A 26,055-nucleotide genomic window follows, 5' to 3' on the forward strand; every position below is an offset into this window, starting at 1 on the left:
CACCAGACAGCAGGGTGCAAAACAAAGGTGCTGAGCTCATGTGTCCGTACTGCTGTAGCAGTTCTGCTCAGTAGTACAGCTGCAGCAACGCTGAGGTGTTGTGAGCTCAAGAATGGGGTCAGTGTCAGCTCAGGGCTCTCAGCACTGTGTTTCGTGTTAGCAGGACAGCTAGAAAAGCAGTCCTGTAGGATAATGCATTTTTGAGGTTTCAAAGGAAATCTGTTAGTCTCCTGAGTCAAAGATTCTTACCAACAGGCCACCCATTCTCAGGGAGGTTTGGAGTTTTGCTAATGCTATACAAGTGGAATAAAATAAACTATTTTAAATGCTTAAGAATATGTCTGTATTTTTCTCAATTACAAGAGTTCCCAACTAACTGAAAGGTGAGCTGAAGGGTATTCAAGAAGAGAGTGGACCATTTAGTGAGAAATGTGACTGCACACATCACTTACCCAGAGTGACTCTTCTGAAACATGCTGGAATAGTTGTGGGGATGTTTTTTTAAAAAAAAAGAATCTACAATTTTTCTACATATTGTTTAGGAGTTTCCTTTTAAATGGGTTACTCTTGATGCCTCATAATACTTCAAAAAATCCTTCTCCTAAACCAGCAAAGGAAGAGGAAAAGTTTTTCTCTGCCCTTTATTGAGAGGCCAGAGAGGGAGAGAAATTAAAAGACCTCACCAAACCATATTGGGGCTCATCAGTTGCCGTATGTTTCTAGTGCCCCTTCAGTTTCTGCTCCATCCCAGATTTTCCACCAGAAATGCACTGATTCCTCCTGAGCAATGCTTGCCAGTCTGTACCAGTGATGGTAGCTCCCTATTTGAAATCTGAACCTCTAAGCACCCTGGTGAAAGACCCTGCCAATGCGGGAGGTCCCCCCTGGTGTGAGGGTGGAAGGAGTCAGCTAGGTCTCCAGGCTGGAAGGCTCCAGCACAGCAGGGCTCTGGCAACACTTGAGACCTGTGTGCCCAGCCAGTTTGAATGTGACCAGCCTGACCCACCTGGCTTTGCAAATATGAGTCCCAACTCCAGGGCAGCTACTAAATGTGAGGGAGAGGTAGCCAGGATGACTGCTGGAGCAACAGGAAAAAATCATTCAGATTGAAATCTCCTCAGATGCACAAAGGGAACAAGCATAACATATTATTAATATTTTCCTTTCTGATATCCTTCAACCCAAAGAAGAACCCAAAGTGGCTCAAGCAGCCTCTGTGCCCTCAGGGAGTCCTTTGCACAGACATCCATGTGGTATCTATATGTTTGCTTTTGCAGTTTAGTCTGTGTGCTATAAGCATAGCAGCTGGTTACTAGCTGTTGCGAGATACCTCTTTAGCCTCTTCTTCTAGACAGTGACTCATTTTTATAATATAGTTTGGTGCAATTTACTGTTTAAAGAGCTTAAAGTACTTAAAAATGCATAGGCTCATAGCTTTACAGCTAGAGGAGACCATTATGATCATGCAACCTGACCTTTTGCATAATACAGGACAGAGTAATCACCAAATTATGCCAATAATTTTTTATTTTCTGGATCTAAAGCATATCTTTTACAAAGACATCCAGTCTTAATTTTAAAACTTCATGTGACAGAGAGAACCCATTAAATGTTGTGGTTTTTTCACTGCTTCCCATTGTTAATCATCTTCTCTGATAAAAATCATCAGCTCATGTCTTCTAGAAATATGTTTAACTTCAGTCTTAACTCCATTGGCTCTTATCATTACTTTGTTCACTAGAAAGCCCTGTATTATCAGAAGAGTTCATTTATGAACAAAATATGAAGAAGTCAGCTTAGCTTTGTCATGGATAAACTCAGTAAAATTAGGTTCTTTAGCCCCTCATTTTAACACAGGTTTTTATCAACTTTTTGTTTGTCCTTGCTGCATTTCAGTTTTTCAATGAGTGGGTGCAAAAATGACAAACATTATTCCAGCAGTGTCAGCAGGCACAATTATACCCCATCTCTAATCCTGCTTACACACCCAGCCATTGCATTCACTCTCACAGGGTTTCCTACTGTCAGGCTCTGGTGGTTACCCACGCTACCTTCACCCTCTTGCTGAAACCCAGTCACCTATCCGAGCTACGTGGGCTCTTGGTTTCTATATTTAGTTGGCAATATTTGAAACAAAATAATACTGCTGGTCAAGTGAAGTCAATGGCCCCACAGTCCAGTTGCTTTGTAGATCTGACTGATCAGCATTTCCAAAGTTTGCATCCTCTAGTGAGGTTTTCAGCCATGACCCACGGACTGTGGGGAACCCTGCGAAGTATCCACCACAGCTGATGTTTGATGCTGTACAGACATATTCTCCATATCCTCACACATCTTGCTGGGGATTATGTTGCCATTTAAAGGGCTGTGGTGCCACATACAGGTTTCACATCAGGCTGCTTCTGACTCGGCGCCTCTTTGATGTGTCCTCTTTCAACAGCCAGGTGGGCTTGGGGACAGTAGAAAGCCCTTCTGACCAGCGCAGCCTTCAGATAACGGGTTTATCAGCACAGTGACAACTGTCTCTGGATAGACCATCAACATCCGTTTCTGTCGCAGCCTCTTTAGATGACATGATGTGATTGGGGGAAAGGAGATATTCTTCTGAGCCTTTGTTGAAGTGGTATTGCCATGGAAGTGGGAAGTCTTTGTCTTCTGCTCTTTTGGGGCCTGGGGGTGTGGGGGGTGGTGTTAAGGGATTTGGGAGTTATTTTTAACAAATTGTGTTCTGTAGTGTTTCAAAAGCCTTTCTTGTCAAAACTCCTGGAGGAGTAGCTATAATACTATATTCACCAAGGCATTTATAATAAATTTTAGGTTGCACTGTTCAAACTGTAACATATTCAGTTATTCCCTGTCCAGAATAGGTTCCAATTTAAGGTTAAGGACAGGAAGGTACACTACATTCGCAAATCCAGAAGGCAGCCAGGCAGCAGAGGCCTGTGCAATGCAACCACTGGATCTCGAGCGCATCAAGGACATATGCAGAGGAGTGGGGAGGACAGAGAAGGAGATGTAGCAGGGCTGGGGCTCTGTGCACAAGGACTAGATGACACTCTACTCACAAGGAGATGATGGGGTGACCCAACTTCCTGCTGTTTGTTGGAAGTTTTACAAGTGAAAGGGGGGGAGGGAAAGTCCAGGGTGTGAGAATAGAGACGTTAAGAGTGGGAGGAAGGTGAAGAACAGACCTCTGGACCAGCAGGCCCATGTGTGTGTTGCGGGGATGGAGAAGTAGGATGTAGCAGAGGGATGCAGGAAATACGATGAATAAGGGAAAGGAACGTAGCAGCCACCTCAGAGCTTTTCTGTAGGAGGTCAGAAAGAAATGCAAGGACTCTGGTTACAAGGGGATTTTAATCATTGAGTTGAGAAGTGGTCAACCTAGGGTCCAGAATTCTAGCAGAAAGAATGTGGGGAAAGCTCATTGTAGAAATTTCTAAAGAAAGAACCTGTAAGATTTAATGGCAGCTTCAGCCTGAGTTAAAAATCTGAGATTTATAAACCAGCAAGGAGTGAACCACTGACATGCTCTCTTTTCAGACAACATAGGAGATTAACATGTTGTTGTAAAAACCTATAGGAAAGATTTCTGGTGGGTTTATTCACATGTTGCACAAAGCTTTAGCTATCACAGGGAGAGCTGGAATTGCTGTGCAGGTGAGAAACTTCTTGCACAGGCAAGCAGGGATACCAGCAGAAGTGGTGTGTAATACCTAGTTGTGTAGATGTTCATACAGGGGCAATCAGCTGTGTGATAGGTACTGTCAGACCTGCAGAGGTCTCAGGATGTTTATGAGGAGAGAGATAGGAAAGTGTGAAGAAGACTGAAGATAACTGAATAGTGTGTTATTGTGACACATGTAAGTCTGTCAGATTTACCTCACCTGGTAACTCAGAGTCTGGTTTCTGAGGGCTGATGTATTCCAGCATGTCTCTGGTATCTACCAAATTGTCTAGCTAAAACAGAAGAGAGGCCTGGGGCTGGAGTAGCAGGGAAGCTGGGTCAGGATGGAGGCATGTAAGCTGGGATTACATTTTTCTTCAACCTCTCACTTTCATAAGTACTCACTTGGCTAAATGATGTACTGTTAATGACAAGGCATTCTGAGTGCAGATCAGTTGCTGAGGCTGCTAAGTGAGCCTTTAGATTTTTCTCACATACAAGGTGCATAAAGGACGAAGACAGTTTAGCTACAGGAGGCATTACAGCTGTGCATGGTGATCTTGCAGGGAGACTCTACTTTGCATTAATTTATCTTAACAACATTATTCCCTACAGCCCAGACTTTATATTTCATGTTTTCAGAGTCCCCAAGAGTGTTCCTAGAAGCACTACCTGGACAGGGAACCAGAGAGGACTACATAAAGATTTGGTCCTGGGCAGATAAAAGTCGATTTTGAGCATAATTTTTGTTCTGAATTGATGACCCCTCTTTTGAAGTCCTTTTAGATATCCCACAGCAAAGCCAGAGCTCTTGGGCATGGTTTGTAGAGTTTATTTCAACAAGTGATATCTTAAATGCTTCAGGTGCTGTTTTCACTTATACCAATTTAGATTGACCCTGGAGTTGTCCTGTTTTTACATTGATGTAAGAGTTGAAAATTTGGTTCAGAAGAAAAAAATTTCCCAGGAAGGTGGCAAATTCCATGGAAAACCTACAATTACAACTTCGCTCAGTGCATCTCATCAGTAGAGGGACCAGCTATTACTACTGCCTGCTGGGACTCATTTTTTGTTCCTGTGCTATTTAAGTTGGACAGCATGACTGGCAGTCTGTATTTAAAGGACAAATGTGTAAATACAGAAAAGAATAGTCAACATTTCTCAAAAAATGTAACAGAATACTGTAGATCCAGTGCATGTGGCATATTTTAGGGTTGAAAATTGGGTTATGCCAAAAATCAAAATTTGAGGCAAAATATTTTGTGACTAAAATAAAGCATTTTCTGTTGGAAAAATGTCAACATTATAGAAAAAAAAAATTCTTCTGTTTTCTGTTCTGTGGTTACTGAATCACTTTTTTTTTTTTTCTCATTAATTCATTGTGTGTCCCCAAAGTAGGTTTCTTTTCCTAGAGCTTTTGCCTCCTCCACCAAAATCAGGAACTCCAGTCACTTTTTGATTGACAAAAATAAGTAAGGAAGTGGGATTAGTCTGGAGTCTTCAAAACAGAGGCTTTGGCTACGAAGGCATTTGCTAAATATTAATAACAGACAAAATTTCACAAGAGCTGAACCACCAGCAACTTCAGTTAACCTCCTACTCATGTATTCAATGTTAAACTGTTTCTTTGATGAATGGTCCCAATATCAATAGGAGTTGCCAGGTAATGTTGAAATGTAGTCTGTTTATTTAGTAACTCCCCTGGACCTGGAAGTGCTTTACATTCTTGTGGGGCAAGAGCATCTCTTCATCATATTCCATGTGGAGTCAAACATTGTGTCAATACTGAATAAATGCTTGCTCTTCTGACCAGGGTGTCAGAAGAAGATATTTTTTAAAACTGCAGTGAGGGCAGATGTTACAAAACATCTTTAAATAATCTGTTCACTTGAAAGTCACAATACATTAATTGTGTCATCAAACAATTGCAGATTTAGGGACAAGGTCTGCTGATTTCCAAGTGACTACAGCTGCAAGTGAGTTGGTGCATCTGCACGGCCGTGTGAATACCCAACTTGATTTATGAGGTGATTTACACCACAGAAAATAATCTTAAATCAAGGTAATAATCTTTTAGAGCTGAGTTTCAGTCTGCAGTAGCTGATAGGCAAATTCAATCTGTTTAAATAAACATACTTTCACCAAAGACAGTCTTAATCAGGCAAAATAAAAAATACAGCTTTTAGAAGCTTTGCCTTCGGTAGTTGTCCTACAGAAATGAAGGATGGGCTGTCCTCATGTATTTGAAAAAGAGCTGAAAAACAGAGAGTGGGCAGCAATCAGCACACCGAATTTTGGTCCAAAGTTTTTCTGTGTGATGACATTAACTCTGCGACGCTCCACTGGAGCAGGTACAAAGATAGTTTAGCCTTGCTACTGTAAGAAAGTAAAATAGATTCATCTGTGACTTATCTTGAAGATGGAATGAGCCAATGGGAACTGGCACTGAATCCAAACTGAGCCTTGCTGAAAATTCAAGGCAACGTTTTCCACTTTGTAAGATTGCCAGGTATTATTCAGATGAGTTAAGAAGACACAGGCCCTCAGTCTTTCTTTTTGCAACACATTAAGCATCCTCATTGAAATGCAACACTGTTAATGTAAGAGGTACCCTCAGTACTACAGTGGCATTTTATTGTTAATCGGTGTCAGACTGGTTAATATAATATGTCTGAGCACTCAGCCTTCCACAGCTTGCTGTCTTTTAGATGAAAAAAAATGGGGAAAAAACAGTAATGGACCTACAGGCTGCAGAAAACCCCATCATGAATGTGAACATCCCTCGAGCATGTCATTCTGAGGCAGAGGTGGCCACACGCTCTCTGCAGTGACTCTTCCCCTTGGATGATGGAGTCTCTGCCATGCTGCAGATTCCCAGAAGTGCCTTTACTCCTTCTCCTGGTGCAGCAGAGTCATGGCTGGAAGCAAAGCACAGCCGCCCCCAGCTGTGACTAACGTGGGGAATGATTCAAGTTGCAGCTCCCAGGGGAGCATGTTTCTTGGCTGTAAAAGACTGATGTGTTGTACCCGTTATGCTGAGAAAAGCTGGGGAAAAAAAAAAAAAAAAATTGTCTCTCTTCTCTTGCAAGTTGCAGGAGCCAGCTCAACAGATGCAGAGAAAGGAAAGCTTGCAAGAAAACAAGCTGTAATGCCTTCATACACTGTTGTCCAGTACTTCTAGCAAACCTCCAATATTGGATTTGTTATATAGAATCATAGAATGGCAGAATGGTTTAGGTAGGAAAGGACCTTAATGATCATCTAGACTCAACCTCCCTGCCATGGTCAGGGACACCTCCCTCTAGACCAGGTTGCTCGAAGTCCCATCTAATCTGGCCTTGAACTCTTCCAGGGAGGGGACATCCACAGCTTCCCTGGGCAACCTGTGCCAGTGTCTCACCACCCTCACACTAAAGTCTTTCTTCCTAATGTATAACCTGAATCTCCTCTTTTTCAGCTTGAAGCCATTCCCCATTACCCCACAACTACATACCCTTGTAAAAAAACCCTCCCCAGCTTTCCTGTAGGCCTCTTAGGTACTGGTAGGCCACTATAAGGTCTCCCCAGAACCTCCTCCATGCTGAAAAACCCCAACTCTCAGCCTGTCTCCATAACAGAGGTGCTTTAGCCCTCTGATAGTATTTGTGGCCCTTCTCTGGACTTGCCCCAGAAGCTCCATGTCTTTCTTATGTTGGGGGCTCCAGAACTGGATGCAGTACTCCAGATGGGATCTCACAAGAATGATGTAGAGTGGGAGAATCACCTCCTTTGACCTGCTGGCCATGCTTCTTTTGATGCAGCCCAGGACACGGTTGACTTTCTGGGCTACAAATGAATATGGCTGGCTCATTATGAGCTTTTCATCAACCAACACCCCCAAATCCTTCTCCTCAGGGCTGGTTTTGATTCATTCTCTGCCCAACCTGTAATGGGGCTTGGGATTGCCCCAGTTCATGTGCAAGACCTTGCACTTGGCCTTGTTGAACTTTGTGCAGTCTGCATATCATTCATTCATTACGCTTTATTGGTTATAACCAAATAATCCTGAAATGCAAGATTTCATTTTATTGTCATAAGTAAGGGTTGCAAATACAACAGAAAATATGCTCTGAATAGGAACTGTAGGGACTGGTTGGATCTCAGTAGTTTTCTGTGAAGATCAAGTGAGCTGCATCTTAAAAGGGACTTTGGTAAATAGCTTCCTACAAGCCTGTCAAAGCTAGCACTTTCCAGTGTCCTAGAGAATGCTCCTGTTTCATAACCTAGTCCTAAATCTATTTTTGATACTGTGCTTTATAGTAGTCACTAGTGTGGTTCATTGATTTGTGTAGTTGTGATATGTGAGGTTTAGTACTATTGTCACTTCCTAATCTGATTTCATTGACTGAAATGTTGTTCTTCCCTCATACTTTTCCATACGCTTTGTCTATGCTTCAAGGAAAAAGTTGCATTTTGACAAAAAGAGCTTAGCTGCAGAATTTGCTGAGCAGCTCTGAAGAAAGTCCTGCAGACCTTCTTTGGACTTTGATTCAGTACTTTTATTTAAGGAAAATAAAGAAGGACCAAGATAAGAAATGTGTCCTTTCATTCTTAGGTAAGAGACACATACTTGCCTTGGTTGTTGTCTCTCCAGGTGGATACCCAAATGACAGGAGACTCTGGTTGAGGACAGCCAAGTTACACACTGGAGGTGGTGCCCATTCTCAGGGAAAGCAACCGAGTGATTTCCCAGTGGAAGTGTTTAACAAACAGGACTGGAGATAAGTCACCAAAGCTCTTAGCATTTTTCTGGCAGTATTACAGGGCCATGATTCAACATAATGGACTTGTCCCTGAGCAGTTTCTCCCATTGTAGTAATAGAAACAAGCTTTTAATTACCCTCCAGCCTTTATTCCTTTTGATTCACTCAGTTTTGTTTCTTGAACAAACAGGCTTACCACATGCTTTATAAGGAAAAAAAATAATAAAAAAATCTCTGGTGTTCCAGCATGAAGAGCTCTGCTGATCCTTTTCATCTGCTGTCTCCATCCAGTGCCATGAAACATCTGGGAGGATTATCTGCTCCCCCCCTGTTTTAATTCTGAGCTCAGCTAGGTCCAAAAGGCATGTCCCCCTCAGGGCAGTAAGATGTCTTGTCATCACTGTTAATTTCCCCTAAAGACCTATATTTTCTGTGCAGCAGACCAGAGCAGAGACACACCTATTTCCATTTGTAGGGATTAGAGCCAAAACGCTTCACTACTCTGACCTCTTTTGTATGATAGGCCATACAATTCTATCCAGTTACTCCTGTCCAAAGTCCAACGACTTTGTTTTTGGCTAAAGCATATCTTTTAAATGAGGAGTCAGGCTTGATTTAAAGACATTAAAACACAGGGAATCCCCTGTGATGGTAATTTGTTCCAGTTGTAATTACCCCCACTGCTCAGATTTTTGCTTCATTTCCAAGAGGCATCTTTCTACCTCCAACTCGTAGCCAGGGGCATATGTTACTTCTTCTGCCTCTTAATAAAAGTGCCCTTTAGTGCCAGTGCTCCATTAAAGCACCTGGGGGCTGCAGCCAAGTCTTCTGGATTTCTTTTTTTTCTTCTTCTCCTTTTTTTTTTTTTTTTTTTTTCTGTCTTTTTAATGTTTTCTTCTGAGGAAGAAAAGTGTTTAGTACACATTAAGCCTCTCACTGTAAACTCAGTGGGGTCAACACCTGGATAAGACTTGCAGCCTCCCCTGTCTGGACATCAGGAGCTCAATAGCAGCTCCCTTCCAAATGTGCTACCTTGCAGCCAGTGGTCCTCAAAGCTTCTGACACTGCTCCCCGCCCAACAGGAGCTGCCCTTGGTCACCAGTCCCAGAAGACTTTTTCTCTAGGCCTTTGCATGACCAGTCTGGCCCTGAGCCACTGAGCTTGTCCAGGTTTTAGGTGCAGTCTCCAGCATGAGAAGGCTGGAGAGCCACAGCGGTGGGGTCCCTGTGTCAAGCTGGGTGGGTGTCCATCAACACTGCGATGCTGAAGACCTGTCCAACTGACAGCTCATTGCAACAAGATGAGAAGCTGGAGCTGCCCTTTTTGCCCTAACATCTACTCTTTGATAGCTTTCTTGTCTCTCACCCCTGTTAGCCTTTTTGGAGCTGCTGCTCTCCAAGCACAGCACACACGGTTTAAATTTTTTGTTCCCACCATATTCTTAGCTACATTGACATTCACTTACTGTAAGTGGTCCCAGCTTAACCTGTGATTCAGCTTGCTTGAATAGCTGCCCTGTACTCATCATTAGTTATGCATTAAGTTTTGTGTTCCTTTGGAATCCTTACAAAATTTGTGTCCATGGCTGAGAGAGGCCAAGGAAGGTTCTCCCACAAAGCTGGATGCCATTTTCAGACAGTACAAAATATTATGGAGCAGCTATGCAGTTTAGTAACTAATGAAATAATGATTAAAAATGAAGTGGTCTTCTGTCCTCTGGCTTCTGTCCATGTACAGCAAAATTTTGACCTGAATTTGCTCATGCACCTTGGCAGAACACTTACAGGAAATTTTCATAACTGCTTTTAACTTTTCTTTAGCAAAGCTTTCACTAAAACAAGGAGTGGAAGAGAAAAGAACCTGCAAAACAAATTATACTGCCCTTACACTCTACAGGAGTGTGACACTTTTCACTGGGCACATGCTCTCTCATCTTTTGCTATTGAGCTACTGGGACACTTCAGAAGCAGTTTAACCTATTTTAGGGTTGCATTGGTATCATATGCACAGCTGCGCAACAGCATCTTCTAAAATTGTACAGACATTGATCTTGCCAATAAAAAATAGTATTCATGTAGTAGGATATGAGGGAGCTGAATCCATTCATTCACCTTAAAAACATTTTTGAAAGCTTTTGTTTTCACAGCATTTAAGAAATTCTTACCTAAGCTATTTAGGGTAATGCATCATTCAGACAAGCAAACAGGACGTCACTTTTCTTGTGGATCAGGTCAGAGGTGCAGAACAAAAGGAGCATGCAAAGTAGTGAAAACCATTATTCTCTTATGTGAAAAAGCTACACTTTATGTGTCAGACATTTCTTCTTAGTGGATGCTTAAGATTCAGTCATATGGTGACGCATGAAGTATGCTTAGCAAACAAAATATGTCTTTCATTAAAGATGTTCTGCTCCCTCTAAAAGCTCTGCTTTTCATGGTCCTCTTTGTGAGGTGTGCCTTTAGCTGTAGTTTACGGTTTTCAGCATTTCCAACTCTGCTTTCCAGGAGTATATAGTTCAACTATGGAAAAATTCATACTGGGCTGAAATTTGCCATACAAGGAAACAGCCAAGAAATAAATGTTCTAAGTAAAATAATACTGCTGAGAAACAGACATCTTTAGAAAGTATTTTTACTCTTAATACATAAAAATAATTTGTCAGCCTATTATACTTAAAGTAATACCAGGACTCAGTGCTTGTGGACTCTGAAGACACAAAGAAGAGTAATTTTGAAGTTTATTGGATTTTTATTAAGTAAGTTGTAGTGCTCTGTGTTAATTTATTTTTTTTAACCCAGAGTCTCCTCTGAGCTGCCAGTTTGGCTGCCTCACCAGCTCTTCTATTCTATGCTTTTAGCTTGACGTGGAGGAAAAGACATTTTCCAGCTCCCTTGCTGAAGGATACACCTGCACTGCTATAAATTGCATGTAACTCTGTGGAAGCCAGAGAGGTTACACTTGTGTAACTGAAACTGTGATAAGAAGCAAGAGTGTTTAGTGCAGTTTAGTGCTAAAAACATTTGACACTTGCATTGAGCAAATAAATTACAGTGTCTCCCCACTTAGGTTGAAAGACTGTGGGTCAGGGGTGTGATGTATTTCTCTGTTGGAGTTCAAAAGAGCAGCTGCGGAGTGTGCCGTAAATAACAGCCGATATTGACTTCTTTGGGAGTGAAAAAGCAAGATGTATTGACCCTGAAGTTAAATATTGACCCAAGATTTGCTTCAGACATTTTTTTGCTTCAAGGGCCAGTCTTGGTATTTCGCAAAAAAACAAGAGCTGAAAAACAAAACCGGGCTTGACACAAATGTGTGCAATTCTATTACCTTTCTAACGGTTTGCCACTTTTTACCATAAGCACCATTTTTCCTTGTATTTTCAGTGATATATCAAAATATCATATCAAAGCCTTATTGTTACAGCCATTATTTGTGGACTTCAATATTCTTCGAGTAGTTAAAGAGATGATAAAGTTGCAAGTCTAGAAGAACATAGGAAACCAATGAAAATATTATAAGGCAGCTACTTAGGTTTGCAAAATGAAAGGCTTTGGCATTAGCTTCAGGAAGAATTGTTTTTCAAAAATTAAAAAAAAAAAATCTACACATCTTGCCTGTCTGTGCTCATTCTGTTTCCTTCTTCCTTTTTTCCTGAACTGTTGCCCTCCAAAGAAGTAAACATAATTTTCAGTTGCCTTTCACTGAAATACAAGCTAAAGATTTGTTTTGGAGGGGCTTTATTGCATTTTTTATTATATAGGATTAAACCTTTTTCAAGAACTTTTAATAATATATTTACTCATCGATTAAGGAAAAAAAAACAAACCAGAGGTCTGTCTTATAACTTCTAATATAATTTTTTTTTTTTTTCAAATTCCCACTTGTAGCTGCAGATTCATGTTACGCCTTTTGCCCCTTTTATAAAATGTCCTTTGGTACCTGGGATTTTCTCTCCATTAAAGCACATAAAGCTTATAGTGAAGACTTCCAATTTTAATTTAGTCTTCTGGGTTAAAAAAAAAAAAAAAAAAAAAAAAAATTAGTTCCCCTGGTAAGACTTGTAGCAATGAGCCCAAAAAGCCTGGTAAGTCTGGAGTCCTCTGTCTGCAGATGTGAAATCTGCCTCATGGCAGCCCCCTCCCCCACCTGCTGGTCTGCAGTCAGATACCCAAAAACTTCCTCACTCCATGAAAAAATATTTTGCAAATATTTATTTTCCCATGATTGCATAAGCTATCAAGCAAAGAGTTATAGATACTCTTTTTAGTGAAATCAGCAAGGGGTATATGTTTCAGGAAGATTATTTTTATTATTTGAGGTATTTTTTTTACTGTTATTGTTACTGTAGCAATATGTTTATTGCTTTGTTAGGAGGTGGTCTAATAAATATCCTCAGATACAAAAAGCATGGCCAATAGTTACAATGCATATGTACACCTTATGGATTTAGTAGGTTAAAGCTTTTAATGGATTTGTCAACTTCTGTATTTCCATGATTGCAGAAGAGTTTTCACCTACTTAACACTGTGATTGCACTGACATTACGAAGGCAGTGGGTAGGTGCTATGTAGGTAGGTAACATGTTTGTTGTACCTCTGTCTAGTAGCTTATCTTGTCTGTGTCTACAGTGCTCTGGAGTTGCCTTCTGCAGCAGCTTTTCCTCACTTGTAACTCAGCAGTTTCCAGTGTTTGTCAAGAGGGTGTAAATTTGCATACTGCTTCATTAGGAGGAAGAACATGAATTGTGCTCATCAGTCACACTTCCACCCTGTACAGAAAACTTTCTGTAGTCATTTACGGGATAAAATTTTTCTCTATATATACAGGTGAATATTAAGTAGGGAAATATCACAGAAATTTGGATGGTATTAAATGGGAAAAATCCGTTTAACAGTGCTGTTTGCTCCTTACATTGTATTGCCACTGCACGTTGGCACAACTGTGTGAAAATTGTTCAGATTGCCTGAAGAATTCATTCTAAATGTGCTTTTTCTCCAGGAAATGGGATGCTAGTGAGGTGTGTATGAGCCAGGATGTAGGGAGAGCTCTGGAGACAAATACTGCAGAACACCAAGAAGACAGGACAGAGGGAAAAGGGGAGAATAAAATGAGAAAACCAAAATATGGTAGCTGTGTTTGTGTCACAGTCCTTCCTGTCAGCCTAGATATCCAGCTTCACAGAGGAAAACATCTATTTTGAGAAGATAAGAGTCAGGAAAAGGAGGCAGAGACAGAGGTGGGTTGGGGGAGGTTGGCTGGGTTGGAGGATAGAAACAGGATTTACTGTCTCTGCCATCAGGCCTGCAATATTTCTGAAGAAAAAGCCTTACCTTTATAAAGTGGTTTTAGAAGGGCAGTGAGGTGAAAAATAAATCCTAGCCCTGCCAGCCCCTCTCCTTTGGAGGTGATTTAATGCTGTGTCTCAGTTTGACCGAGGGGAATAAGGCAGCACTCTGGAAGAGGAACAGTGTTTATACCTGGACTTAATTTCTCTCCTGTAGTTGAATATGGAGCCTCAGGAGATTCTAAGTGAATTTACAGCCAGTGGATTTGTGACCATGAGCTACATTTGGTGCAGTGCCTGCAAGGGAGCCTTTCTTCTCTGTTCAGTGATGGTATCTGAGCTGCACAGTCTTAAAATCATCATGAAAAACACTAGTCAGAAATGACAATTTGCACTCACAGCTGTAATTGAATAAATGAGCAGGCTTCTGTAGACTTACGGTGTTTTCTGCATTCACTTTCTTCTGTGGGGTCCTACTGTCTTCTTCCTCATGGCCCTTTTCATTTTGGGGGTGTAAGTCTAGCCCTATGGTCATGTTCCAAATAAGGTGCCTGGGCTTAAGTATCCAGCACTAATAGAAACAGCTTCTTCTTTTCTGTGCACATAAATCTTTTAAATTCCAAATAATTTCCTCTGATAGGCTTTTCAGTAGAAAAATCGGCATTTTTTTATTAGAATGCTTCTTAATAAAGGCAACGGAAGCCTTACCACTAAGTCTAACAAAGGGTGGATAAAGGTCTGTATATTAATTTTAGGCATCAAATCTTGATTGACTTTTTTCAGTTCAGTTAATATCAGCTTTTCATTGCAGCATTCCAGCTGGAACATGTAACAGAGCTTGTAGATACAGATATATCTGCATTTTAATGCTAACCAATAACAGTCTTTGTAACTCTTTCAAACTTCTGCTTTTCTGCATTTTGTTGGGTGTACTTGTTCACAGGCTGCAGGCAATTATTTTTGTCTGCTGAAAGCCTCATTAAAAGCATCTTTGTATTTTTCCCTGATGGGAGAGGAGAAATAGAAGTTTTATGCAATCAAACATGGTTGAAACTTGATTTTGTGCTACTGCAGCAGGTAGGAGAGGAAAGAAAAAAAAAATTAAAATAAATAAAATAAAATAAAATAAATAAAATAAAATAAAATAAAATAAAATAAAATAAAATAAAATAAAATAAAATAAAATAAAATAAAATAAAATAAGAAAGCCATCCAGTGTGTTTCTGACTACCGAGTAAAAATTGGTTTAGATTCATATGGTTACAAGAGTTTAAAAGCACACTGTGCAGAGACACATGGGACTTGATAATCCCCTTAAATGAACAACCTTCCTCAACCATGATAGAGGTGCACGTGTGCACGCATGTAACTGCACAGAAATGTCCATGGAACAGATGGTCTCTGAGTATTCCTGTTGGACTTATGCAGGCACCTAAAAAAGTTTGATTTCTGTGGATAGCTGGAATAGGATTTGTGGCAGCATGGATGAATACAGAAATGTTGCTTTGTTGGGTGTGGCCATAGTCTTCATTCGGCAAGAGCAGCTTTTCTTTGGTCTGTCAAACAGTGGCCCAATGTTTTTAGCACTGTCCTTGGCATAATGTTAAAAGCTGCAGAAGAAGTCAGTAGAACTGAGGGTGAAAACTTCCCATGAAGAGAATGGCTTTTCCACCTATGCCCTGGATGACTGGTGTCACTGCTGTCACTGCCAGTGGTACTGGCACCTTACCACACTCACAGCCCCAGACAAGATCATGTTGCCCTCTTAAAGACATATATCTTGAAATCCACAAAGCACAGAATTGCTATTTTTTCTACCTACTAGTTAATGTAATGCCATTATTAGGGTCACTAACACATAAATGTGTGTTGTGAAAGTAAAGAATGCTAGGGGAAATGTACACCTTTAATGTGTTAACTTTTTTCCCTCCTTTCAGTCAAATATAGTTTAAACTAAGACTAAAAATCATGTACATTGTTAATCAAGTTATACCATCTTAATTAGGAGCTATGTTTCATTAGGAAGCTTGTTTGTGGAAGAACAGAGGACCCAGACAGAAATGGCATTACTCTGCCATCTGGCTAAATGCCATAACTGAAGGATGGATCCTTTCTGTGATATTGCTAATGCTTTGTTCACTCCAGTTTTAATTAGCTTATTGGATGGAATATCCTCAGGTTGTCTTAGGAGGCTGTTGCACAAACCAAAGATCTGGCTTTGATCTCCCTATAGAGCTGGCTAAGTATCTTCTTGCCAGTCAGTCTCAGTTCTTCTCTGTTGGGATACAGTTTGAGAGAGGCTCTTTCCTGTCATGTGTCATGGCTGTCTTGCCTGTCGTTGAACAGGTCTCTTAACTCATACACGATATTTATCTTCTTTTAACTGTTCTAGTTTTTCTCTAATCTTCTGAACAGCCTAATTAGATCTTTGAATTTAGTTCCAGAGACGTACAGTGAGTGATCCTTTGCTTGATTTTCAGTAACTGAGGAGAGACACATCTCTCTTCTTCCAGACAGTTGCTTAAAAGCACCAGCACTGACTGTTTTTTGTTCTGCATCGAATTAAACTCTAAATGTGTCTTTAAATCTACTAGTCTATGGGTTGTTGGACCCTCTGGTGATTTGATGTTTTTACCACACCACTATGGCTGGACCTTAAACTATTGTAAATCCACGATTTTTCTTAAAATTTACCATGCTAGTCCTTAAGTTCTGCTCATAATATATGTCTAACATACAGTTCAGATACTTAGCAGTCTTTGCGTTGCCTGTGCTGTGGTTGGGCTTTTTGTATCCTTTCAATTAAGATATTTAGTGTTTAATCACAGTAGGACATTGTTTGGTAATACTATATAATTAAATGGTGATGGTTGGTGAAGTGTATAATTAGGATTTCTGACAATTCATTGTGCATCTCTGGTCTACTGTGAAGAACAAAGTCAGAGAGAAAATGCTGGCTGGGTTATATAAATAAGTGAGAGATGATGGTCAGGCTGAAAATGAGGGTGCTCCCTTCCTTTAATGAAAGGGTTTGTGTACATTACGTAGAATAAAGTATTTCTTATCCTGAAAGCTTTCCAGAGATAATAGTGTTGGCTCTCTGAGGCTCTTTATTATGTCAGATGTGGGATTTGGATTTATGGGAAGCAGCCGCTGCCTCCAACAGACTCAGTCTCGTGGAAGGAGATTTGCCTGGTCCCTCCCATGTGCAGAGCTTCAGGCTGCAACCTGCAGATCATCAAGGTGGGGTTTTTTCAAGGTGTCCCAGAGAAGGAAACCACCAAGTTCCACTGAAATATCCTAGGCTCTTAGGACAAAGTGCCCACCTCACATCTGCCTCCAGCTTCAGGGCATGAGGGACACGATGAGCCCTGCTGTCCCCAACCCCAGCACTGCCCATCAGGGCAGTGAGGGTGGTTCTCTAGGGGGAGGATTATGAAAAATGCTGTAAATGGTGAATTGGTCTATCATCTTCTGACCTTCAGCCTCAAGGAACATCTCCTTCCGACTACTCTTTTTTGTTTTTTTAACAGTCTAAGAATATGCTGTTCCTCTGTAATGCAACTTGAAAGTCTCTCATAATGATATAGATGCTGGAAAGGAGAAGCAGGTTGCAAAAGAAATCCCATGAGGTGAAGCTCAGGATAAAATCACAGGCATTGGCACCACTGGCCCCAGCAGGAGTTGTGCAGCTCTTTTGAGACATAAATTCTCAGAACAGGCTTTTGAGGTGTTTTTTCCTCTCCAGAGATTATTCATACAGGATGATAGGGTTAGGCAGGACACTGTAGAAACCTGTGAGGAGGGAGGGTTTGGGGGTTGGTCCATTTATTTATTAATTTATGAAGAAAGAGGCACTGTGTCTTGCAGCATTTACTTGAAATACAGAGTGGCTGTTACTGCCACTGTCTTGCTGCCATGTTTCATGATTTTCCACCTGGCATAGGAAAACTGGCACAACTTAGGTGAGTACAAAACCACTGCTTAGTTTTCAAGTTCTGCTGCTTTAACTGCTTCCTCGTAAATAACCAGAAACCTTTTCAAAATAAGCGCAGCTTGAGTTTATCCCTATTTCATTGCAAAACAGAAGCAAAACTAGTAAATTCTGAAAAATCTGATAGTGGTTTTGTACTAATTTATTAATTTTTTTTATTACTATTTTTTTTTTGGCTGGCATTGTAAAAATCTGACAAAGAAGTTAAGCAGACTGTTGCAATCCGTCTGCCCACAAGCCAACACTGCGCCACCTGGCAGGCAGGAATGTTGCCCTTGTGGAGACAGGGCTTGTGAAGACTGTGGATGTGAGGGGAAGGCTGGCATCCACGTGCCCCCCAGGGCTGAGCAGAAGGAAAACATGGCAGGAGACAGAGGAGTGAAGAAGGACGTGGCAGTGGACACAATTCGGTAGCATCATGCCTGCTTTATAATGTAAAATAAAGAGTCTTGCTTTGCCTGGTCAAGAGCTCTTCCCCACAAATCCCTGAGGATGAATGTGGACGCATGAGGGAGCTGAGGCATGAGAAGTGGTTCAGTATGAGTGAAGGCAGCAGCATGGCTCTCCCAAACCAGACACTTCACAGCTGCAACCTCAGGGCTCAGCATTCCCCTGCACACCAGTTGGGCAATAACCACAGTGTTTGCTCTTTTGGCCACACTTAGCCTAGAGGGGTTGTCCAGCAGGATTTAGGTTGCAGAGCCAGAGAGAGGGACCAGGGCACTACGCAGCAGGTAGAGGGGCAGCTGCTCAGAGAAGCCCCAGTATATGCTACACTTCCTATGGCAGCAGCCTTATGATAAATGCCCATCCAGTATCTAGGGGGTGAGCAAGGACCCTTATGTATTAGCTAGGAAAAATGTAGGGTGTCTGTTTACACCTAGCTGAAGTTATAGACTTTGTAGTGTGTAAATACACTCTAAACTGAAGGAAGGAGATTGACCTCAAAATAATAATTAAAAAATCATTAACTACTCTCAGGTTTTGCCATTGATAGCCTTTATAAACAATGATTACTTTCTAAGGTAGTTTCCTCATATGGAGCCATAGAATCATCAGTTTTGCTGACTACAACAAACCCACCCATGGAGATTCACATGAATTGTTTTTGTGAAGGGTAGGTTAGTAATCTGTAGCACCACTCAGAAGAGAAGACAAAAATCTCACTTTGAATTTTATGGCTGAATAAATTCAGTAATCTCAAATCTATACGATTTTTTTGTTGTTGCCAAAGGTGCATCTGCTTTCGATTTGAGCATGCTAATGTAATGTGCTGGTTTTGTGTCAGCACAAGAGCTTCTCTGTAAAAAACATATACACACATCTGGTTTTCTATATATTTGAACATAAATACGTGTCTGTATGTATGTATATATGCACACACTTACATGCCTGAATTTTAAAATCTTCTCTGTCCTAAGAGACTTGTTTTCCTAAAGGCTAGTCATGCATATCAGTAAAAAACTACCATTTCATATTTGGGTGCCTGAATTTAGTCACTTACAGCCAGGTTTTTCAAGGCATTTAGTTTTTTAAACCTGAAGATGGATTCCTCATGGGATTGTCCACTTTTGCTAGTGAGATAGGCACCCACTAGGAATTTGCTGCAACTCTGTATGATTAAGAAGCTCTCAGCATTTGATTCCTACCTACATGTTGAATCATAGAATCACAGAATGGTTTGTGTTGGAAGGGACCTTAACAATCAACTAGTTCAAACCCCTCTGTCATGGGCAGGAACACCTTCCCATGACAGGGGGTTTGGAACTATATGTACATATTTTGCTCAGACCCCTTTTAATAGAACTGTTTCATCTACTGAGTTTTGAAAACATTAATTTTGAGAAATGTATCATTCAAAGGCTGCAAATTAGGCTTGCAGTCTTCCTTCCGAAATTAAAGGGATGTTATCACTTTTCAATAAATCACCCTGAGGAAAACCCCTGCTAACTAATGTATGTATTTTCATTTCCTGTGCTATATTTCTTCAGTTATCTTATCGGTACATTTTTTTTGGTCAGGGTTACAAAAGGAATCTTGCATCTTTGTCCAAACTGATCCGCTACCAGAAATATCATGAGGCCACCTAAGATCCCGCAGCAGTAGCCAAGAAAAGGAAACAGGCAAATACTTCTGAAAGAATTAGTTAGAAAAAAAGTATGTGTGCATATCATATTTGAGTGTTCAAAGATGTGCTTCTGAAGCCTTATACAGTTGAGGCACGAGGCATTTTGCAAGGTGGTTACTCCATGTCAAAGAGCAAAGATATTTAGTCTCCCATTAAAAGACTTGAAACAACAACAACAAAAAAACTACCAAAAAACCCCAGCTCCTCCCCCATCAAAACCTCTGCTTATCTGGAGCCCAAAAGGAATCTGCAGATGTATACCCCCTGCATGAGAACAAAGTCTTCAGTCACTGGAATGCAATGCTATAAAAACAAATACTACAAAGCCCGGTAACAGGGGGATGTCTCACTTGCATATTTTTTTGTGACCATCTTGGTTTGCAGAGAAGGGGGTCCCCAAAGCATGTGAGCCAGCAGGATCCCTTTGTACTAGGTCCTTGTCTGTTTGGCCAGATGTCTTCCCAACAGTGAGACAGAAAAAGCAGAGCTCTTATTAAAATAAGTCAGGGAAAAGAATGGAAGAAAGCATGTGTCCAGCAAAACGAGGCACATTGTGTCCCATCTGATATTTATTAAGCGTTGATCAAATGAGCAGTGAGAAATGCACATCATGCGGAAGTGACCCTGGCTCCCTGGGTTTGGAAGTTAGTGACGGATGACTGGGAGCAGACCAGCACTGAAACAGGTGTACAGGTACAGGACACAGAGAGGAGTGTGCTGTACTAGGAGCAACAATAACAAATGGCGAAGAGCTGATTTCAGCCAAGAACCCTTTTTGCAGGTTTGACGTATGTTCTATTGACAGAATGTGTGTATATTCTTTCGCCGTGCATTTACTCTATAGCTTCTAGAGAGGTTACATATCTTCTGGAAGAACACTGCATTTTATGTAACCCACAAAAGCAAGCAGATGAGTGGGTAAAAGTAGGAAAGTTTGTCAAATTAAAGCCTAAGCATGGGTTCCTTCAAGCCTTGACTCTTACCTTTTGTGACAAAAGTGTGTAATTTTATGCCAGCCTGCAGGGGGTTGTGCAATCACAATGAGCATTTAAAATCATTGCCCATCTGTTGTTGCTTAATGTTTTGGCTATCACATCTCTTCAGAGCAATCTTTCAATAAAAATAATTGTCTTCACGGCATGGACTAAATGCCTCTCCTGTATCATCAGAAGAAGCTTATTTGGGCATGGTCCTTAAACAGGGCACTGGGGAAGAGCAATAAGACAAGCTGAAACCTGGCTCTGTGCTTGGGGAGGTTGTGAAGCCCTGATTACACTGTAACCCTATAGAGAGAGGGTTGCATTCCTGGCTTTTACCTTTGGTTATAGCCTGGATTATTTAACTGCACAGAAAGACATCAGATTGAGTCTTCCAAAAGTTTTCTTCAAGGTACCTCTATCTTTAGTAAATTTTTTCTACGTTTAGTAAACTAGGTCAGCTGTTACTAGCAGCAGAGTTAAGAGCTAGGTATTTGCACTAAAGAATAAATGTAATAGCTCTGAAAGACTGGCCTGTGTCCAGATCTAGGCAGAGAAAAATTAAGGAGCCTGTTAAAGTTCCTTGGCTCTTTACTCCGGCTCTGGACCTGGGGCACATGAGATGAAAACATCAGGGGTCTGGTGGCAGTCACATGTGGCTTTAAGCTGACAGGCAGAAAGCTCCAGCAGGCAATGCAATGCACAGTTCCAACCCACCTTAGTTAATGGAGTCTCTCCTGCCTGTAGGATCACTTTAGTACTCTGTGTTTATGTTACTGATGCCGACAGCGCTGGACTGTTAAAGGATGGGAAGGTCTGGCTTTTGTTGGGGTGCTGTTCTGATGTCAGTTTGAAAAATGCTGAAAGTTCCAAAAAGCCAAAGTGCTGTTTTATTGAACCAGGGATAGAGAGGACTGAAACAAGTGAAACAAGATCCTTATGAAGCTCTGGAACATACATGATGCTAGATGCTGAACTGCAATAGACCCGGGGACATCAGGGAAGTTTCAGCTCATTACACTACGCAGGAAGCTGGAGTGTGGTGACAGAGAGCAGGTCGTGTCATAAAATGAGTAATCTTAATGTGAGACTGTAATCAAGTGTAACTTTTCTATGTGCAGTTGCTGTCAAAGGTTTTGCTTTTATTTCTGCCTCTCTCTGTGCTCTGTACCTCTGCAGTCTATCAGTCTTCCCAGTTATGGATGTGGTCCTGCTTCCATTAACATTAAAACAGGGAGGATCAAGTTTTTTGTTCTCTTTGTATTTAGGAGGTGAATGTGATGTGCTTTGTGCCCCACACTTCTTGTGGTTTTTGATATGTGACATGTTTACAGACTTGGAGGATTGGAATCTGAATTTTAAGCCCTTTGGAGGAGGAACCTTGCATTCAGTGCACCGGAGCTCAATTAGCCCATTCACACCAGCTAATGACAGCAAAATGGTGCTCCAGACACCACAAGTTCCCGCTGTGAAATAGTTTCTGTCTCTGAATACCAATTGCAGACCCTTAGAAAAGAGCATTCTCCCTCTCCAAATTGTGCTAACCTGTGAAAGATGCATTTCTGCCTTAGCCACGTGTAATATATGTGCAGAAGGAATTGAAAAAAATGCACATAAACATTGTATAAATCCTCTTCCTGTGTTGCTCCAATATGGTAATCCCTCCTTCAAGTACCCTGGGCTTAAGGAAGTATCTGGAAAATGATGTTCTTTGTGGGGCAAGTACAGTTGACTTAACTTGATATGTCAGTCACCCATCCTCCATGAACCCAGGGGAAGTGGCCTGTGCTTTTCTCTTAAAAAATGAAAAATAAAAAAACACTCTGCAGAAGGTCATGAGTTGGGAAAAGTAAAATCAGCTGTGGGTTAGGCCTCAGGAGAAATATAAGTTACTCATAAAAAGCTGCGGAGCAAGCTTTGATTAGTTGAGTAATCTGGTACATAGAATTTATTAGAGCTTAAAGCTTTCCTGTGGGACTCCCCTAATAGTGCACAAATAGTGTAAAATATCAAAGAAGTACATTTTCTGACAGACACAGAAAGCTACATTAATCCTGACCTGCTTAATGTCCATCAGAAGGAGGGATAAATCCAGCCCATTGGTTTCAGCAGTGTTCAGGTTTTCATGATTTTACATGTTTGTGTTTGTGATTAATTTCTTGGTAACATAATCAACACTTCCAACTCTCTTGAATTGTTCCTGAGGAGCATGTAAAGAAGAGAGGAACACTGCTTCCCTAATAGACTGAAAGATATCAAACCATGCAGAAAGCTCAAATATAAAATAGTAAAGGCCTTTCTTCTCTCATCAACTTGAGGCCCTTTTTCTTAAACTTGTCCACAAGGGAAAATTCATCAGCATTTTTCTGTTGCTGTAGATGTACCACTACCTTTAGCCATATATCTCCCCTTCTTCTCTGTGGAAATAGAACTCTCCAAACCCCCCAAAAATAAGAAAAAGTCTCTCTCCTTGTTGAAAGGAAGTGTTCAGACAGTAACCATTTGTGGTAATGGTTACAAGGCAGGACCAACACTCTTACCAGGTTTTCACAGTGTTATTTTATGTCTGTATTTTTCTTCTGCTGGAGCATTTTCTGTCTTCTGTTGCCCCTGTAGGGTGACGGAATGCCAAGAGCTGCTGCTATGTGATGCCCAACATTAACAAATAAACATTTGATTTCCAAAGCTCACCATAGTCTTGTTAGCACCGTTGGAAAATAGTCCTGTCTCTCAGGGAAGTCACAGGTTTTCCAGAGAATCAGAATCTACTTCTCTTCCACACACTAAAATCCCAAAGTGGTTGTATCATGAAGCTGATGCTTTAACCACCGTGAAGGTTAGAAGAATAGGCAGATAGGCACCCATGTATCATCTGCTAACATAAATTATTTGTTCCTTAGAAATAGAGGAGAGGAAATGAGGAGATAAAACCAGCAATGTGTTCTTTGCCATTGTTTTAAAATTCTTAAAATCTTCTTTTGCAGGTATTCAAGAGGGGACACAATGTACCAAATGTAAAAATAACTGGGCACTGAAGTTTTCCATCATCTTATTATATATTTTATGTGCCCTGTTAACAATTACAGTAGCCATTCTGGGATACAAAGGTATGTATGAATCAAGCACAACATTTCACTTTCAGCCAAGCACCCAAGTGTATTTTCACTTTTTAGATAGCTGGGCAATTTATCACATTTTCACCTTAAATATCAATATCTTGTTGCTTGTTGTGCACACATGGTCATTCTTCCACTACAAAGGAGTACTAACTGGAAGACTCAAAGCTCTGTAACATGTGCTATACATTGATTTCACTGAGCTCTTTTATGTACATTGCACCTTTCCAGAATAAATGGCCTTAATGGGAGAGCCGGGAATAGTCTTATCTATTCCTTCATCACAGTAACAAAGTGTAGGATCAACATTACTGGAAGAAAGATTGAACCAGGAGGTGCCAATCTATTCAGTTACCTACAATTATTTTTATTAATAAAGACACTTAGATGTTTTGATAGTAATTTCAAAGATTCTAGTTGTTGAACAACCCAGAAAAGGAGGAAGTTTCATTTGTGCAAGTCATTGGTAGAGCACACTGGGAAGCACAGCTTAAAATTCCCATACATCCTTGGCACTGATTGCCTGTAGCCACTTACAAATGGATTGACGTAACTGGCTGCTTGTTGTGCAGTCACAGCTATAATAAGTTAAATAAATAAGATATGAGGTTCTGGTAAGAAAATGGAAGTGAGTAACATCATTGTGAGTATTATAACAAAACATTGCAGCATGTTGTGAAGAAAACCAAGCTAGCTGCTTGAGTATGGCTCTAAGAGTAGCTTCAAAACCACTCCAAGAGGCTGGGTAAATATTCCTGTGATTAGCATGCAGTGCGTCCTGTGCCACCAACAGCTGTGCTTGTAGCAGAGCTGACATCACCTCTGGTCCTTTGCCAGTGAAAGAAAAGGAAACTGTAGAAATAGAAAAGGATAAATACTTATTTAAGAGGATTTGGTACAGTTTTGAGTGGGAAGAAAATTAAAACTGCTTCGTTTAGATGGAAGATTTAGGCAGGGTGATGAAGGGATATGAAAGACATACAGACTCGCATGGGTATTACTTTTTCATGATAAAGCAGACAGTGTGTCAAATTGAAATCAAATGTAAAGAAATGCTGTACATATATAATTGGTCAGACATTCTCCTGAAGAATGTATCACTGATCTCTGAAAGTCAGATTCTGAGGGGAAAAAAACAACTTTGCAGGATTCAAAACCTTGTTATTGATATATAAAGATAAGATCATTTGGTTATATGGACTAGGGGAGGACAAACTTAGGCCTTTTGCAGCCATAAATATGCAGAGCTCTGTTTACAGCAGATGAGGATGGAATCTTTCTGGGCTATAACCCAGCCACTATATGCCTGGAATTTAGCAGAATTTTCCTCAAGAGAGTTTTATACAAGGCCATCAGTTCTGGAGCTCACCAGAAGACTCAGACCTCACTTGGAATCAGAAACAACATGTCAAGTTGGAGGGACCAGTGCTCTGTATCTTTGGCAAACATTTGTTCATGTATGTGAAGGAAGCAATAGCAATAAGGAAATGCTCCAAAAGATCTCTTTGGGAGAGGGAGTTTCTCTTCTTCATTTCCATCCACAGTTTTCAAGCTTCTTTCTCCATGGGGACCTTTAGTATTGTCTTCCCTGGGCTTTGCTCTCATCTTGAGGCCCCATCTTTGCTACATTAATTTCTAAACCTCCTTCTTGTAATGTGTAGGGTCCGTGACTGGGGTCTAGACTTTCTGTTATAGCAGTACCAAGGCACATCTTCATCACAGACCTTCAGACATTTTAGTGACCACTGCCTTACTGCTCACTGACATGGTGACTGCTCCATCAGAATGCCAAGGGAAAAAAGGCGTACACTGGAGAAAAGTCCTGTTTAGTCCAAGTTATCCCTTCTGTAACACCAAGCAACAAATGGTCACACATCAGGCATTAATTTTGCCCTTTGTACCTGCAGCATAAGAGCTTCGTCTCCGCAGTGCCTAAGGGCTAATCTGCAGGGAAAACTTGAGTTAGACAAAACCTCAGCTGACGGTGCATAATCAAAGGAATTACTGCAGTATTTTTGACCACTGGGAAAGAATTAGGGCTTAAAGGAAGAACAAAACTCAAAATAAAATTTTATAGAGCTCTTGAACTCTCCTCCCTGCATCAGAGTTTGGCTTGTCTTTTTTATTGGAATATTACACTGAAAGAA

At 40.9% G+C, this 26,055-nt stretch overlaps 1 protein-coding gene across 1 annotated transcript in view; it reads left to right on the forward strand.

Annotated features, from left to right (window-relative positions):
* Window positions 1-26,055, forward strand: part of COLEC12 (collectin subfamily member 12) — a 100,917-nt gene that overhangs the window by 57,110 nt on the left and 17,752 nt on the right. The window contains exon 3 of the mRNA XM_051610479.1: window positions 23,777-23,899. Coding sequence (XP_051466439.1) covers window positions 23,777-23,899 — 123 coding nt within the window. The remainder of the gene's footprint in view (window positions 1-23,776; window positions 23,900-26,055) is intronic.

The sequence above is a fragment of the Apus apus genome, chromosome 2 (assembly GCF_020740795.1).
Source record: "Apus apus isolate bApuApu2 chromosome 2, bApuApu2.pri.cur, whole genome shotgun sequence".
NCBI lineage: Eukaryota > Metazoa > Chordata > Aves > Apodiformes > Apodidae > Apus > Apus apus.